A 16,785-nucleotide genomic window follows, 5' to 3' on the forward strand; every position below is an offset into this window, starting at 1 on the left:
ATCACTATACTGAAGTACTTTCAGACATAATCACGATATGTGTAACACATATTTAGGCAGCATATACTATCAATAATAAAAAATAACAGAAATTGGATGATGAAATACAGTTGCTTCCAAAAATCAAACGATAATGGAAGTTACCTCTGCAGCTTTATTGGAAGGCTCCAATCCAGACATATTATCCTGCATTAATTGTTGTAGGAGCTGTAACTGAGCAACACTGAGGAAGAAATCCAGACCTGTTGTCATATTCACTTCCAAAGAATGGCCACATACTAAAATTTCCTAGGAAAGAAACAAGTTTGCAAAACAAATTCTATTGGTTACAGCTGATTCTTGATATTTATATAATTTTTATTTTTTAAGACAATATAAACTGTTTATATTCCCTAAATTGTTTATTAACATTTTCTCTATCTCCTTCAGCAAAAAAGCACTATGCACCATCTGTAAAATAAAATCAAGTGGAGGAGTGATGGAACGTCATACAGCTATGGTTCCAACAAGGAATTTAATGATTAAGATACTTTCTCTTTGTTTCATGTATTTCATGTGTGAGGTCCTGTTTCTTTGTTGTATTAAATTCTGGGCTGTCAGAGCCCTTATTCATTTTCTTGCCAGAAAATTGTAATTCTCCTTTCTCACAGAGATGTATTTGAGTCTACAAGCACATCTTAGTTTATAATGAAACTGTATTTTGCAGCTCACAGATAGCTGATTCAATTGATTTGTAGCTGTCTGCTAATTTGGAGCATAGATAAATGACCATTGTCCCCTGGCTTTTATAACCCACACACAAAGCAAACAATCATGACCATGTTTTAGAAATTAATGAAAGGAGAAAATGAACAGATTTGCTTACTAAGCAGGAGATCATATCCTCTTGTTATAAAAAATATGTGCATATTCATCCTTAGTAATCTGTGGTAGATTTCTCCCTTTCTTACTGAATATCCAAAGGGAGTACATTCAAGAAAAATTAAAAGAGCTAAAGCATTCACATTCCTGAACAACAGGAACAGTAAAATTCATCTGTTACTTTGTACTACATGCTTTCTTTATTCATCTATTTTTTTCCAAACTCTTTTTTCAGCACACATGCAATACAAGACAAAGCTGTGGAGACTGGGGCCATTGGGCAGCAGAATAGGGCATGCTTTATATAGAGCCCTTCAGTTCTATTCCTGGCCATCCCCAGTGACAGAAACTCACGTACCATGGCTACAATCCTCTTCCAGAAAGGATGAAAGCCTCTCTGCAAAGTTTGAAATGAATTGATGAGAGCTAAGGGGAAAAGCAGCTGGATGCTAAAAAGACAATATAAACTTATTTAAAGAGAAAATAAGCTTCCTTGAAACTGTATTTCCTTTGGGTGATCTAAAATTAGGCTTTTGACCTTCTTGCTTATAAAAGAAATTATCAATTGGGATCCTAAATGATCTGCTTACCTCTTGACATTTAAGGATTTTTAGGCTGATTTTCAGAAAACAGGTTCTGAAACCTGATTTAAACATAATTTTGGGCATGGAAAATAATCTGACATTTCTTGCGGTTGGCATCTCAACTTAAATCAGTATATGTTTCATTTAAAAGCAGAATTTATTATCCATTAGACATCTCACGACAATGTTGAAGGAGAGGAAGAAAACAATTCTGCTTGGACTCTCTGTTCTGGCCCATGATGGATAAGTGCATATCACACAGTATTTTAACACAATTTAATATAGCATTTTAATAATTAACAAATGTGCAGATATAAAGCTAAGTTGTAAACATCTCATATCCAGTACTGACCTCTGTGTGTAAATTCTCTGGGGAAATTACTTTTGTGAAAGTAATGGCAGGAGCTGCAGTTACCCGTGCAGTAAAGTCTGTTAAAATTGGAGTTAAAATAGCTCTCCGTTCTTGATGGTGTTTTATGCTAAAAAATAAAATGAAATAAATGCACACTAAATGATAAACTCTTATGGCCAGAAAACTATTCTTTTATATTTGTAAATATTAATTTCTTAGCCTAGTAACATTACTGAAAAAATTCTGCTGTGAAATTGATAAAGGATGAAATACCGTTACAATAATGCTCAGAGAACATTATATGTATACAGACAGCATATACCAGTGGTGGCGAACCTATGGCACGGGTGCCAGAGGCGGCACTCGGAGCCCTCTCTGTGGGCACACATGCCATTGCCCCAGCCTTGCCTCCCCCCGTGACCCCCTCCTCACCAGCAGCCCTCCTGAAGGAGAGTCGCCCCCCAAGCATGGCCCATGCGGAGCAGCACAGCCAAGGACATGGCAGCCAGGCAGCGTAGACAAGACTCTGCCTTCATGCCCCATCATGCACAGTTGATGCTGCAGGGCGTGGGGAGAGGGCGTGGCCGCCATGGCGCTGCTGGGCTGCCTGGGCGATCTGCGGTGGGCCCTGGAGGCAGTGAGTGGCCTTGCGGGCAGGCGGGATGGGGCAGAGCAGGGGCGGGGCCAGTTTTGGGCACTCAGTCTCTAAAAGGTTCGCCATCACTGGCATATACCAAAGCTGAGAAAATGCTCTAAGATTATTTTTAATGCTATCAATATTTTAATATAAAAAATTTAAATATTCATGTTAACTGATACCTGATATCCAAAGAGAGGACTATTCAACACTCACTGCCTATTGGTGAATCAGCAAAATAAGCTTTGCAGGATATTTAAATATTTCACTAAGAAAAAAGGCTAAAGCAGGTATTGGAATTAATGGAAATGTTAAAATAAACTGAAGTCAAGACACTATCTTCAGATCTGAAGTTTTTTTTCCAGTGACTCTAAAGAGATAAAATGAAATAAACCGGTGCTTTCTTTGCTAATTTTCCTACAGGGTACCACTCTTTAATGTTCCATTAATTTGGTACAGGTGTTGACCATGTGAGTATCATCAGTGAGGAATGGTATAATGTAGTATGATCATCTAAGATAAGAACTGCTGAGCACAAAAGAATTGAGGCCTTTGAACTATGGTGCTGGAAAAGACTCCTGCGAGTCCCCTGGACTGCAAGGTGATCAAACCGGTCAGTCCTAGAGGAGAGCAACCTGACTGCTCTTTAGAAGGCCAGATCCTGAAGTTGAAACTCAAATACTTTGGCCACCTAATGAGAAGGAAGGACTCACTGGAGAAGAGCCTGATGCTGGGAAAGATTGAGGGCAATAGAAGAAGGGTACAACAGAGAATGAGGTGGCTGGATGGAGTCACTGAAGCAGCAGGCGTGAGCTTAAATGGACTCCAGAAGATGGTAGAGGACAGGAAGGCCTGGAGGAACATTGTCCATGGGGTCGCGATTGGTCGGACATGACTTCACAACTAACAATAAAGTATGATCATCTAGGCGTCTGCTACATATTTATCTTTGAAACAGAAGGAACATTTCAGAAATATTAAAATATATGACTCTTTTTTGTACAGTTTTGAAAAAAAAATTGTTTCAAGTATAGTACTGAGAAAACAAGTAAATAAATGCTCCAGAATACATCCCCACAAAATAAGTATTAGAGATGCAAGTGATCATTTTTTTCTTAAACAGAAATTGGGTGTTTAGTGTTTATTTGGTGCTCATTTCCATACATTATTGTTCTGTACTGCAAAAGAAACTGATCATTTAAACGCTATAACAGAAAAGGAATAAAATTGTTCTTTCCCTTATATTCTTGAGAGAACTACCAGTTATGTTATTAGGTGGCAGGAAGGAAATCTATGCTTTTCTATGCTATCATTTTTTGTTTTTAGCTTGTATTCATGCCCCTCTGCTAATCGACAAAGCCTTGCACAATTAAACAACAGGTGAATTTTGCCAGAAATCTCAAGGCACAGAAACTGAGAATATCTTTTTATCAGAGCTCTCCTGTGAAACCTACTAGGATTTTCCAGCCATTTAGTGTTGTGTCTACCTGTTGCATATTCACACTGGTTTAAGGCAAGGAGAAAAAATATTCTGGACCCAGCTGTCTTAGAGGAATAGTTAGATAGATTCATTGGACATTTGGAATACTTCAGAATAAAGCCTTAATGTTACATGTATACTTTAACCTAAACAAAGCAAAACCTGCCATGTGTATGTATATGTGTAACAAAATCCCACCAAACTCAACTTCTGTGGGAGATATGGCAAACTGAAGACAGCTCTGCCTTTTTGAACTGAAAGCCTCGACTGCAGCAAAGACCAAAGAATTGGTGAATAGGTTTCCTAGGAACATCTTTGGATAAGGAGAGGATGGGAGATTGCCCACATGTGCTCTGGATGACTGCTCCTCATGAGGAAACTGCAGGAGAGGTTATTTGTAGGCTTGCGTGCCGGGAGGCAAGGAAATTAGCAAACTTGCTCTGAACAGTGATAAAGACTTTTAAAAGACAGTAGTTCACAAACCTCACTTTCTAATCAATTTCAGAAACTGTTCATAACTACTTGTAAGTTATTAGAGACCTTCAGAACAATCTCTGAATACACTGCATGAGTTTGCCTCCATTCCTGAACAAAAGAAAATTTTAATCATAAGCTTAAAAATTTAAAGAATCTGAAATAAACTGCAAAAAGCTAAATAACATTTAGGGTTTTTTTTAATATTAAGGGTGTTTGAAGCTTTTAGAGATGCTATATTTAGTTATTCTAAACTGCTAGGATACAAAAATGCAGCAAATAAAGAAACAAGGAACATAGAAATAAATGTACCTGCTTGATCTGAAACCTTAGAAAAATGCTTTATGTTCCTGAATCACAGCCTCAGCAGGTAGGTATTTGTCCCCCCCCCCTTACATAAGATATTGCAGAACTGCACTGATACAGGATTATTTTAATTGCATTTTTTGCATTCACTGAAATGCATATGCCGGGCAGCATATCTTTAAAGGACTGATGTGACCGTTGACTGAAAACAAAATCAAAGTCTATTGTAGCAATGTAATCAAAATGGAGAACTAAAAATGGAAGATGTCAGTGTAACATTTCTAACTAGATTTGAGTTGGAAGCCCTTTTTTGCATATCAACAAATCAACAGAAATTTGTCATTTCAGAAACTGCAGCTGTTTTCATTTACAGAAGCACAGAAACTGGTTTCAAGCCAATTGGGGAAAAACATTTTTTGTCGTCTGTTGGCTTTAAAATGTCTAAACTAGTTCTGTTCAAACTTTTACAAAAGTACAAAAGGGATAATAATGCTGCTTTTTTCTACAGTAGTAATGGAAATGCCAGGTTTTTGGGCTGAGTTACACTTTATGGCTATAATAAGCTATCTCAGAAATATAGACATAACTGTATCTGTATGATTATTGTTCAACAATTCTATAAACAATTCAAAATGCACTGTTCAGAATCCTAGCTCATGGAAAACGTGTTTGCAATGGAATGCAAACATACACTTCTATGTATAAATAAAAAAAACCCAATAAGCTCAAATCTATGAGATGCTGTTACCATTGTGCCTTTGATTAGAATCCACGAAGCACCACTTCCAAGCAGATTCTTACCTACTGGCCATATTCCACTCAAGTGCTGGATTCTGAGAATTCCTTTCATTCTCTGGCACTGCTCTGCTTTTACCATTTTCCTTTTCTGGCTTCAGCTGTTCCCACTGAGCAGTACCAATGTTGATGGACTGGAGGTCTATTTGGTACTGTCTATCTTCAACCTCTGAACCAGGATCTCGAAGAACTCCCAAATTCAGTGCTCTCCTATGATGGCAAAAATTAAACAATTTCATTATTTTCTTCAAATTCAAAGCTAACTCAACAGTTTTAAGACAACAATAACATTAATTGATAAAGTTACTCTGAGATAAGAACCATTCACTTATCCATTTATTCTGTTGGGAGACTAATATTCTCATACAGCATCTGAATTTTCTGTAGTTATTCTATTTTCATTTGTTTCCTTTCTTTTATTTCTTTTTTCCATGTCTAGTTTTCCCTCCAAATTATTCTTCATACTACCAAATAATGGTCTATCTCCATGGTGGCGAACCTATGGCACGCGTGCCACAGGCGGCACGCGGAGCCGTCTCTGGTGGCACGCGAGCCATTGCTGGGCCGAGCTGCTCCCTCCTCCTCTCTGCGCATGCGCAGTCTGGGAATAGGCGAGAGGTTATAAAAGGAGCAATTTTCTGCAGAAGCAGCGTTTGCTGCAGACAGCTTGAGAGCGAGCACGAGTCGGAGCAGACAGTGAACAAGTGAGCGAGCACAAGCCAACAGCTTGGTGGCCATGCCCACTCGGTGGCCACGCCCACTCGGCACCCAGCGATGCACAAGTGGGTTTTGCATTGCAGTTTGGGCACTCGGTCTCTAAAAGATTTGCCACCACTGGTCTATCTCATGCCATACCTTCTCACTGTCTCATATTCTTAATTCTCTTAAATTATAAATAATAAAATAAATCATGATTTTAGAGTTATATCATTCTTTTGTTATATGTACATGTTAAAATACATATTCAAAAGAAACAGATCTTTTTTCTAAGTAGGTAGCTATCATTCTTGGATCTCCAGATGGAGCAGAGTAGGTGAATTACACACAAGGAAATGAAGATCAGAACTATTTTTCCATCCCCTTTCTCCAACCTTCACAGACATGCAACATATTTATTTTATTTTATTTCATTTCATTTGCTAATACACATGTTTTACCATTTATGCTTCTTATAAGTTGAATAAAATGAATTATAAATTTGAAAAGCATAAAACTTCGATGTAAAGCTCTGTACTAAAGATGATCATATTATTGCTAAGATCTATAAACTTTATTGAAATAGAAACAGAGGACAACGAAGTTAAAGACTATTATGATAAAAATGTCATGGTTCCGACAGATGAAACCCTTCAAAAGAACTTCAAGGCGTAAGGGACTGGGCAACTCGCTGCTCGATGTCTCTGAAGCATTTGATCGATGGGCCTGTAGATGGTTTGGGTTTTTCAGTGACCACAGCGGTTGGAGGCTTTTGGGAGGGGTGGCGGCTGTTTGGGTTGATCTGGCCTCGGCCCGGCTTCTTGCAGTGGTGGCTTTTTATAGCGGGCAAGCTGGATGTCCAGCCTTACTGCTGCCTGGTACCATTTTTGCAATTGATTAGGGACCACTCGATAGACACAAGCTTGGGAGAGATGATCATGCAGTCCCTCCTTGAAGTGATGAACTAGAAATTGCTTGGGCCACCTCTCTATTCAGCCAGCTATCTTGTGAAACTCTCGCACATATTCCAGTGCAGGCCTGCCAGCTTGTCTTATCTTATGAATTTGCTCCTCCAGTTTGAGAACTATGGATGGGTCCTCAAACTTTACTCTCAGTCCTAGGAGGAAGAGGTGGAGGTCCCCCAACTCAGGTGCTTGCTCATTGTATGAATTGTTCAGCCACTCGGATGCTTCCCCTTCCAGATTGGTCGCAACCACGTTGACCATAGCGGCTGGGTTCTGGTAGAAATAGGCACAGCAGTTCATGTGGGAATGCACTTGGTCAAGGAAGATCAGCTTCTCTGGGTCTGTTGCTCTAAGGGGTGGCTGCACTCCCCAGTGAGCCTGCATTCCCAGTGGTTGCTGGCCTCTCCACTGTGGATGTTGCACCCCAATGGTTTCTGGCCTCCCCATGGTGGCTACGGCATCCCCAGTTGCTACAGGCCCCCCAGTGGTTGGAATATGTTCGGGGGCTGTGGCCATCCGATGGCTGTTGCTGCACTGCCGGTGGCTGCTGTCCCACTGGTCCCTCCGGTGGCTGTGGCATCCCCCATTGCTGTAGAGGCCTCGGGCTGGGTGGCCAGTAGGCACATCGATCTGGGCTTTGGCTGTCCTGGTGACGGCTCGGGCTCTTGCCTTGCTGGCAGCGATCTGGGCTTCTGGAGGGGTGACGGCGATCCGGGCTGCCATGTCTGGAACGGCGACTGGGGCTGTTCCTCTCTGCGGGGCTGGAAGCTATTGTAGGTGGCTTCATGGATGGGGAAGCCACTTCCCCCGTGCAGGTGGGGCTGTGGCTTCCCCTCGGCATGAGTTGGTGACTGCCCCGCCAATCATGATCGATCACGTATGGAGAACGGGAAGGTTGTTTCCCACTTCTCATCTCTAGCTCCTCAAATCTCTCCACCAACTTCTCCACTGACTACGGACTGCGGACAGGTACTTCCACTCACCAGAGTCCTCAGTGGTAATCAATTTCACAGCTCTCCATCAGTCCGGGGAATGCGACTTGCGAGAAGTTCCTCTTTGCAGCTCGACCTCGTCCACCTTCGAAGAACTTGATTGTGGCAAGGCCATCTCGAGGTGTCTGGAATCTCCACTGGGTAGGGTCCAGTCCAATGACCAGATCAGTTGTTCTCGCAGCTTGGGTCTTGCTCCCATCTGGGAGAGCTGAAAAGATTCCTTCTCCACCAGTGCGCTGGCCTGCGCTCCCTCCTCTGAAGCAGCAGCCACTGCTGGGGTGCTGGTTTCAGGCGCCCCTTCCTTTTCCACGTTGAGATCTTCCCTGAATCTTTGTTGGTCTATCTCTCGACTCTAGGGACAGCCACTGGAGCTCGGGACCCCAGGATGGATAGGTAAAAATTGTAGTTTTGGGGTTAATGTCATGGTTCCGACAGATGAAACTCTTCAAAAGAACTTCAAGGCATTGTTTACCTTAAAGAATCTTTTATTCGAGAAACAAAGTATCAGCACTACATAGTTGAACCCAAAAACTAAATTCCCATCCCCTGGATACAAAGTAACAAAGTACAATTCCCACCCCCAATAAAAAGTCATAAAGCACATTCCCCAATTAGCTTGAAGTGCGGGCTTTCTCCCCAGCTCTCCAGCCCGCCAAAACGTTATCAGCTCAGGACCCAGTTTGTCCTTGGATTCCCACGGCAGAGTTATTATTATTATGACTAACTGAACTCTCATCCCAATCCCCCCCTCCAAGCACCAACTAATTCTGAAAACATAGAGAAAATGGCTGCATTTTCATCTATTGTCAAAGCAAGAACATCCGATGTCAGCAGCGTTGATAAAAACAGGCGAAAAAGTGGATATAATCTTTAGTTGAACCAATGGGACAGTATATAGAAGAAAGGATTGAATTATATAATCTTAAAGAAAACTTTTATAAAATGTATGTATTGGTAGTACAACACCAGATAAATTGTTAAAAATGTATAAGGAAATTTTAAATTCACGTTTATTGCTATAAAGAAGGATCCAGTTTTTATCTCTTAGTATCTCCAACTAATAGTGAGTAAGACTGATAGTATGGAGAGCTGCAACCAATTATAGGTTGTCTCCTGTTGTGGAAATTGGTCTCTTACTGACTAGCTCAAAAATTATGCTTATATTTTATTATTAAGGGCTAGGTAAAGAAGTTTCCTTATGTGTTATCTTCCTTATAGTAATCCTTTGTTGAAGATCTTGGCACTTCATTAAACTTTAATGTCATAGCCCCATACAATCAGCTAAAATTTAAAACTTTAGCTGATTGCATTTTTGCATTAGTATATAGTAACTGGACAATAAATGACTAAAACTTCTCTAAACCTTTTTTTTTGGGGCATCCTATAAGATCTTTGTCCTCTTTATTGCAGGTGGCATCAAAGGATAAATTGAAAGTCTACCATAGTTGGTAAATAACAAAGTAATGAAATACAGTCAAAGAAGACCTTAAGCATGTAACCGGAAACATAACTTTAATGTTTTCCTTTTTAAATTGATTTAGTCTGGGTCAGGCATTTTGTATGTTTATACAAGAAACAGCTCATGTTGAATCAGTTACTATTCATTGCTGAATAGGCATAATTCAGAGGCTTATTGTAAGAAATTCATCATGTATTCCCTTACAGTCCACTGGAGAATTATAAAAGGCTATAGAAAGCAGGTAAAAAAAGCCTCCAAACAAAAATATGTTTAAAAGTTATGAGTAATAGTACTATATGATATAATCATATTTAATGTAAAAACTTTATCTACTTTCCAAAATCAGATATTATAATGGTTATAACATTTAGCTCTCAATATTATGCTTTGAAGTTTACATCCAGGGAAACAGTTTTTCTTGGGTTAACATGCTTTTTAAAGGTTTTTATAAAGATAAAATATCAATATATTGTAAACTGCTCTTAACAAAGGATCCAAAGAGCAGGTGTTCATATTCTGTGTGTTCAACTATTTTGTGTGTTCATCCAGTCAAGTTACTAGGTGTAAGAAACATTCAAAAAGAAAAAGCTGTTGGCATACATATTTTTCTTCCCATTTTCTTTTTCATGCGGTTTTGTGTATAAGAGCCAAAACATTACTTCAACTTAAAGCACCTCTGAAAACATATTTTGGCATTTTAAAAATAACTTAGTTTATGAAATATGGAAAAGACCACAAAACAATAAATAATTTTCTCTTCAGCAAAGTAATGGAATCTGCCCTACACAGAATTTTAATAATAATAACTTAAAAAGAAAGTTTAAGATTTGGTTTCAGCTTCCTCACATGAAGATGACAAGCACAAGCTATGTTTGACATTGATTGATTGACTAATTAAACCAATCTCCCCACATATTTTAGGTGACATGACCAGCCATGAAATTCTCGATTTGAACTGAGATCATTGTACTGCCAAGGGATTTTTAACTCCTCTTATTTTTTTTTCTTAATTAGTACTGTATCCATAGCTTTAAACTATTGTCCATTTAAGCAAAATTTACAATACCTAAATCTTATTCTTATGGAAAAATAACATATCATATAAGATGTGAAACAGAAAAAGTCAGGTGCCCAAAGTTAATGTGCCAAAAGAAATGCAACCCTTGGTATCCAATTGGATCCTTACCTAACCCCTTTATACAAAACTATTAATAAAAATGAGAACAGGTATGGTTCGATGCAAAGTATGCCTCAAGCATCTTTATCCACTATCTTTCTTATAAAAAATAATAAAAATGAAGTCTAAAGGATTTCTTAAAACATGTTTATTTGCCTAGAAAAATCATTAAAAAAACCTGGAACTGCCTTGCATGGTAGCAGGTAGCAATGCAGTAGATATTTTGAAACTAGATCTATCCTCATTGACAACCAACTTTATGAATTTGCATGCTTCTCCAAGAACACATAAAATATCCAAATTTTTAGCTTTCCCCACAACCCTAAAGATTTGGACTCCCCAATCTAGAGATTAGACAATATGGCAATGGGGAACCACAAACACATTTTAATTATTAATAACTGAATTTAAACAAAAGGAAAGAATATTTGTCACCGCTTATTAACATAAAAGGCAAATAGTTTAGGAAATATAGGAAAACCCCATATGAAATCCAATACTGCTCTATGATATGGTTGCCACAGAAACCACAGCCCATGATTTTCTGTACTGCCTATTTTACAGGGATTTTTGCCACCAGTTGATTACTCTCTTTTATTTAAATTTCCAGGGCATTCTCATAACTTTTATCTGACTATCTGTTAAATCAAATATTAAGTGTAAGTTTTGCCCCAAAATAGTTGCTAATACTTGTAGTTGTTAGGGATAGTTTTGTGTTGTTCATTTTATTAATTGTATTTTTATTGATCAATTACCGAAATAAAGTTCTGTGTTTATGCGTATTTCCAAGATGTAACATATTCAATTTATGATAAAATTCATATTCTAAGCCTTTATTGATGATACAGTTTGACTTGGAAATCACATGAAACTCAAGCTCATGTGGCAGCAGCTCCACATGAAAACAAACTAACAAACTCATTCATTAGCCAAGCAAATTCATGCTGCCAATTAACTGTGTCTTACAGTGGAAACCAATATACGTAGTGGATTGATATGCATACAATGCCTGAAAAACATGTAGGTTGTTTCAAAAACTGGTACGTGGTGATTTTGCTCTGTGAAATAGCATAAAGGTTCTTAATGCACAAGGAATCCTGGGAAAGTCTAACTTAAAATATTAAAATATGGTACTTTTAAGAATAATTCCAAGCTTTTGCAAGTCATGTAAATACTAGCTACAGTGTCTAATTTAAATTATCAGATACTTCTAGTATTCCCTCCCAAAAATGAAATTATCTTTAAAAACCAAAGGAAACCTTCCCATAAAATTTAATAAAGCAATCAGCTTAAGGGCAAGACGATAACCCTTTCATTATAACAGTGGCAGCTTAATACCACTTATAATGTTTGTTTTCCATTTAAGACGGTCAGCATAATGAAATGGACCACAGCCTGGTCAAAACTGACTGTAGGACATGGATCCTATGAAAGCCACTGAACACATGAAAGGAATTACAGTAGACCACACATCAAACGTTTAGGCCTTGGTGCTTCCTTCCTCTTATCCTAGTGGCAGGAAATGCACTACATATCCCGTGAGGTGACCAGACATTTAAAAGTAGTGCCTTGTTCCAAAAAGCTCTGTGTACAATAATTTACCACAAATAAGCAGAAGACTGTTTTCCACTGCAGTTGTCTTCTAGACTTGTAACTGGAGCACAATAGTGGGAACAAAGGTAAAGTATGTTAACTCTACAATGTATTTTCAATCTGTCTGAGGGGGAAATAAGAAAACCCCGATTTCTGAAAAGTTTTTATTATGTGAATATGTACAATCTGCCTGTTATTATTTATTAAAGTGGCCTATGTCTTCTTCAAATGCCTCAGGTAAAAGACTGACAAATCAGGTTATGTGTATGATTTTTTTTTTTAAAAAAAACAACTCTATGACAAAAAGTTTGATTTGCTTTTAAGCCTATTCTTACATGCATAACATATTCTAAATCAGTCTGTAAATGAGGAAGTGAATAATTCTAAATGCATGCAAAATGTTTGGATGACCAGCCAGGAAATATAACTTTACTAAACAGACTCAAAAACATGGACAGAGGAAATAGAGGTTAGCAGTTGTAACAAATTGTGCCAAAATAAAATGTAATGAAGTAATGCATTCTTTATGGATTTGCATTCTGTGTGAAAATTTTAGTTCAGAACATAACATTGCTTGCCAGTAATAGGAGACCAGGGTTTGGCTTTCCCAAACTTCATACAAACATTTGGCTTAGTGCGAAATTGAGTAAACAGACTCCTTCTGATTCTCTATTAATGTTAATCTGGTCATAGGTGGTAGTCACAGGCTTGCTTCAGATTGTTTGTTTAGTGGTACAATACCTCAGCCTTATCAGGTGCTGTATATATATTCACCTGGAAGTTCTGAGGTTAAGTTTCACTGAACATGAGCTTCGTGTTTACTGAGTAGTAATTATTTTTATGTAGGATGAAAGACAGAACATTCACAGTGCGTTTGATAAGTTGACATGGGACAGGAATTCTTTTTCACTGTTGTGTCAATTTATCAAACCATATGTGGATATCAATCAAATCCTCTATTAAGCACAATTAACTAATTTCAAAAGCTAAGGAATAACTCATATGATAACTAGCATGCTTTCCACTTACGTTAAATATATGAGATGTACACCATGTTGTTTTTTTATATTGCTGCACAGCTCAAATATTATATATTTAAATATTATAGAAGAAAAAATCTCAGGTGGGTTATTATTCAACAGTTGCCTCCTAAAATGACAAAATTGCTGCTATATTTAATATATTTTTAATGGAAGAAATATGGTGTATTTCATAAACTATTTATTTAAATCCATTTTTGTCAGCATTATCTTAGAAATTGTATATTTTTACTATATATGGTATCTTAGTATTAAAATATGAAGATATTTCATGTTTCATGTTGACATATATATAATATTACTTTGTGATAAAAAATGGGTTTTCTAAAAATGACTATTAAAAATATCTGTCACATAGTATTCCTGTAAGTGTTTATCTTTATTTTTCACCTTATCACAAGAAACCTGTGGGGTCCTCACCTACATCAATCAAGTATTCTTGCCAAAGCTGAAATTCAAGACTGTTTTATTCATAGAATCAACATTTGCTCTTTGTTTAAAGACAAGGTTCAACTAATGCTTGTTCTAAATCAGTGAAATATTAACCAAGAACAACTATACTCAACACATTAATGGTAAATAAATATTTTATTCTTACTTGCTTTTAAATATGATAAAGAATTTCTGTATTTATATGCTGTTCTTCTTTTCTAAGTCTGTGTTCTGAGTATTTTAAAATGTATAGACATTTTATAAACTAAAGTCCAAGCTTGAGGTCTTTCTCAAGTAAAATATTTCAGGAATACAAAGTGAATTTCTCCACTGATCCCCTAACACTTGTTGCTCAGTTGAAATTTAATAGAATGAAGAGTTTATTATTTCCAATAGGTAAAGGCATCTGTAAAAAAATGGTGATTTATCTAAAGATGCTACTTAGATGTCAAGGTGTATAAATTCATAGTTGTTTCAGAAAAATAAACTCTGTGTTCTCACTGTTATATTTCTTCTTTTCATTTCCAATAAAAGTACTATGAATTCATAGACATAATTCCTTTGCACAAAACTGGACATTGGGGACAAGAAATCTCCACTCAGATAAAAAAAAAGTTAGTATAAAACAAAAGGAAAGGAGAGGGAAAGAACTGGCAATCAAGCATTATAAAAAATGAATATATGGTCTAATAAAAAAATTGTAGGCAACAAATCTTTGAATACATTTTCAAAGATTTACTTTTTTTTCTGTTGCACTAAATTCTGTAAGCTATTAGGAAATGAAAACATAGCAATAATTTCCTAAAGCCACATGGCAATTGATACTTCTTAAAAATATTTGTATACTATTGTTTATATAAACCATTTGATCTCGATCTTTTGTTTTAAAGCATTATCATTTTAATGTTTCAGATATGGTCCATGGTTTCAACAGAGGAAATTATTTAACCTAAATAAAAAAGAAAGAGTAATAATACCACTTTCAACTATTTAATGAGATCAGGCTATGGTCTGTTAATATATTTATTGTGTAAGGCAGAGCTATAGCACTGAGACAATTCATTGCAAAAAATAATGTTCAAATTTGTGCATGCTTTTTAAAAAGTCCTATTAATTGAGTAATAGTTGTTTAAGAATTAAGAACATTACACACACACACACACACATACACACACGTATTATTGGTCTGATTTTTAAGAAAGAAATCTCTTCTCTTGTTTCTCAGACAAAAAACCCTAAGTCAGGGTTGATCATCCTGAAGTTCATGGGATACATAGATTCTCCATTTGCTGTTCCCAAGGTCACATGTCCAAAGTTTACTCTTTTACCATTTTTACAATAGTTTCCTTCTGGGAGGTCTCCAACTCACACTTTTATACCCCTCCAACATTGGGACTAAACATCTAGCCTCACCCAGTCTAATGATGCCATACTATCAAAAAACAGCTTCATTCATGTAACTCCTTGAAAAGTCAGAGATCAGATTTCCCTCCCCCCCCCCAACTGCTCAGAGGACAATATTTGTCCAAGATTTGCTAGAGGGAAAAGAATATACTTACACATATATGTAACAAAATAATGGTTAGGTGAGTAAGCATAAACCTGCTGATTCCAATTCATCAAAAATAGGCCCTAAAACACAAACTGCTGTAAGTAGCTTGAGGTAACATTCTGAATACAAGAACTCCGTTGTTTTGTTGAATTGGCTAGTTAACACTTTAGCTGGCCAGAAAAATGAGCACCTTATCACTTCTTTTATTTTATCTAGCAAAACCTCTGATGATTGGGGGATTTCCAGTTCTGGGCAGAACAATGTAGTTTGGGGATGCTTCTAGAATTATTACTGTCATTGGAATTCTTATGTAGCCCTAACAATTTCTATATTACTTTTTTTTGCTGATATGCCAATTATGCCCTTTCCTGACTACCCCAGTAGCCTCATATTTAGATTGCAGATAGTCCTTGACGTATAACAGTAATGGATCCTTACTGTTGTAAGTTGTGACAGTTGTAAAGTGGGTCATCACATGACCAATCTGATTTTAGACTTTTTCTTGCAATGGTAATTAAGCAAAAGCTGCAGTTATTAAGCAAACCCATTGTTTGCTATGCAAAGTTCCCGTCAAAAACTGTAAGTAAACACTAGTTTCTGTTAAAAAACATAGTAAATCACAGTCAAGTGATCCTGGGATGCTGCAAATGGCCATAACATATGCTTGCCATATGCAGGCCCAAAATGCTGTCATATGACTGGAAGAGTGGTCACTAGAACTTTGAAACTGGGTCATAAATATATTTTGGGCGGTCTATTGCAACATGACGGTCATAACGTGAGGGTTGCCTATATTGTAACTGACTCTTTATGGGCTACCCTTGCTCTTGGTCCAAATGTTGCAACAATCTATGACCAAAATATCCGAGAAACTGCTGTTGATTGAAGACTATCAATGGAGATTATACTGCATATATTACCTTCCTTTTATTTGTAGATAGGACATCTTTATGGTAATGTCTCCACTCTGGAATATTCTGCCTTCTGAAATTTATGAAGAGCTTACTATAATTCCTATTAAACACCATTGAAAACTCATATTTTCATCTACATCTATTTAAAGCAATAAAGATTTCTGTTTCATTTTTAGTCTCTCCTGCCCATGTTTTAAAAGAACTGTGCTATTTTATATTATGCTCATACTACTGCTTGTTTTGTTTTTTAATTATTGCATTATAACTGGTTGTGAATGCACTATAATTAATTAATTAATTAATTAATTAATTAATTAAAGCAATAGCTGTTTATGGCTATTTCACTTCAAATAAATGCAATGAGATACCCTAATGGCACTTTGCAACAGGTATAGTAAAAGCAGAATTAAGAAAATTGGCATTTTTGTGGTTTTTCCTACACTGAAATACTTTATGTATAAATCATTTCTAATGTT

At 37.0% G+C, this 16,785-nt stretch overlaps 1 protein-coding gene across 1 annotated transcript in view; it reads right to left on the minus strand.

The window, feature by feature from the left end:
- Positions 1 to 16,785, minus strand: part of VPS13B (vacuolar protein sorting 13 homolog B) — a 310,137-nt gene that overhangs the window by 145,574 nt on the left and 147,778 nt on the right. Inside the window, exons 32-34 of the mRNA XM_015813428.1 lie at positions 5,496 to 5,699; positions 1,798 to 1,924; positions 145 to 288 (exon numbers count right to left, since the gene is read on the minus strand). Coding sequence (XP_015668914.1) covers positions 145 to 288; positions 1,798 to 1,924; positions 5,496 to 5,699 — 475 coding nt within the window. The remainder of the gene's footprint in view (positions 1 to 144; positions 289 to 1,797; positions 1,925 to 5,495; positions 5,700 to 16,785) is intronic.

The sequence above is a fragment of the Protobothrops mucrosquamatus genome, unplaced genomic scaffold (assembly GCF_001527695.2).
Source record: "Protobothrops mucrosquamatus isolate PMUCROS unplaced genomic scaffold, P.Mucros_1.0 scaffold_69, whole genome shotgun sequence".
Classification (NCBI taxonomy): Eukaryota; Metazoa; Chordata; class Lepidosauria; order Squamata; family Viperidae; genus Protobothrops; species Protobothrops mucrosquamatus.